Genomic DNA, 1,654 nt, shown 5'->3' with positions numbered 1-1,654 from the left:
CCTCGAGGGGCGGCGAGGAGGTGGCGGCAGAGCCCGGCGGTGCCCACTGTTGGAGCCCCCGCTGCGACCCGCGGGTGTTGTGCTTGAAAAAGCCTCACACCCAGAAAAGTGACTCGGAAAAGTCACTTCAGCTGTAAAGGGTAGGGTTGGGGTTTTTTTTTTTGCCCCACGTTTTCCCTTCTGATCACATCATCGCTTGGGTTGGAAATGGCCTTCATGGTCGTCAGATCTAACCGTTAACCCGAGTTAACCGCTAAACCGCGTCCCAAGCACCACGTCTACATGTCTTTTAAGTATCTCCAGGGACGCTGCCTCCAGCGCTTCCCCGGGCAGCCTGTGCCATTCCTTCCCCTGAAGATCACCTCCGACGCACCAGCACAGATGTCTCCCTGTGAAGCTAAGATGGCTTAAATCTCTGTCCTGTCACTCTGTGACCAAGGACTAACACCGAGAGAATGGAAGGGCAGCGGCTGTGCATGGTTAAGTTTCCAACACGCAGCGCTCGCCAGGCTCCGGGAAGCACATGGTCTCCACAGGGCACTTGGATGCTATGTTTGGGTGGGAAAATGTGACTAGAATAGCTGTATCTTGTTTAACCAGCCACGTGATGTGAACTGCTGGCATTTCTGCTGTTGCTAGAAGGAACATTCAAAGCATGCCTCCACCATTATTTGTGCTTTCTAAAAATACCCCAAATAATCAGTGCATGCTCCAGCGATGTCTGATGGATCAGGATTCACAGGAAAAAATAAATAAATGTGAGAACATGCTTAGGATGCAGGAAAAGACAAATCCTCCCCACGTTAATGACAGCTGGTCACGCTTCTTGCAGGTCATGCTGCTCTTGTTTCCAGGCTGTGTGCAGCGCAGCCACCAGCCTCTCTGACCTTAACTGTTGTGGTAGGAACAGGCAGTAGGAAACTTTACAAAGAGGAAGCCAAGTTTTTAAGTGTGCTGCCAGTCTCCAAAGTGTTTGTGCAGACCCAGTCCGTATTACTTTGAGAGCTGGTCCAGCCTTGCAGGTGCTGGTCCATTGGACCCTGTCATGTCACTCTTAGGCATTTTAAAAGGTGTAATTACCATTCACATAAAAAAGCAAACCTTGCAGATGCCACTGAAGTGTGGTGGAGACTGTCAGAAACGGTTTTACCTTGCTGTTTTTTTTCTAGATAGTCACCATATTTAGCTGGTCGGTTAAGTCTGGGGCAGTTCCACATGTAAAAAGCTACAAATTACAGGGTCTTAGTGAACTGAAGAACAAAATAGCAACACAGTTTGTTTTATTTCAGGGCTAAACATCAGCAGAAAAGTTTCACAGGACTGGATTTCTGAGCCCCATTTCTACCTAAATTTACATGGACATGTAAATTCCTTAATTCATGTTTCCTTTAATTGAAAAACTTGTCTAAAATAAGTTTATTCTCTCCAGTTCAATAAATATCTTCCTTTAAACAGTGTGCATTCTCAAACTTAGCAAAGCATTTGCTTGACTAGTTGCTACATGCAGAGCTAGCAGTTGTTTTGCATGGGGTTTGGACTGTTTGGGACTCCAACAGCATTCCTCCTTGCAGGCTGGAGGATGGGGTCTAGCTGCATGGAGTAGGTATAGTTAATGAGTACTAACACCTGCTTGGACTATATGTTATGCAAAGTT

At 46.8% G+C, this 1,654-nt stretch overlaps 1 protein-coding gene across 1 annotated transcript in view; it reads right to left on the bottom strand.

Annotated features, from left to right (window-relative positions):
* OXCT1 (3-oxoacid CoA transferase 1) overlaps positions 1–218 on the bottom strand; it is a gene marked incomplete at its 3' end in the record, with an annotated part of 51,854 nt that extends 51,636 nt beyond the window's left edge. The window contains exon 1 of the mRNA XM_010001597.1: positions 171–218. Coding sequence (XP_009999899.1) covers positions 171–218 — 48 coding nt within the window. The remainder of the gene's footprint in view (positions 1–170) is intronic.
* Between the last annotated feature and the right edge of the window lie 1,436 nt (positions 219–1,654).

Source organism: Chaetura pelagica, unplaced genomic scaffold (assembly GCF_000747805.2).
Source record: "Chaetura pelagica isolate M959 unplaced genomic scaffold, ChaPel_1.0 scaffold697, whole genome shotgun sequence".
NCBI classification, from domain to species: domain Eukaryota; kingdom Metazoa; phylum Chordata; class Aves; order Apodiformes; family Apodidae; genus Chaetura; species Chaetura pelagica.
This window is presented reverse-complemented; position numbering and strand designations above follow the sequence as displayed.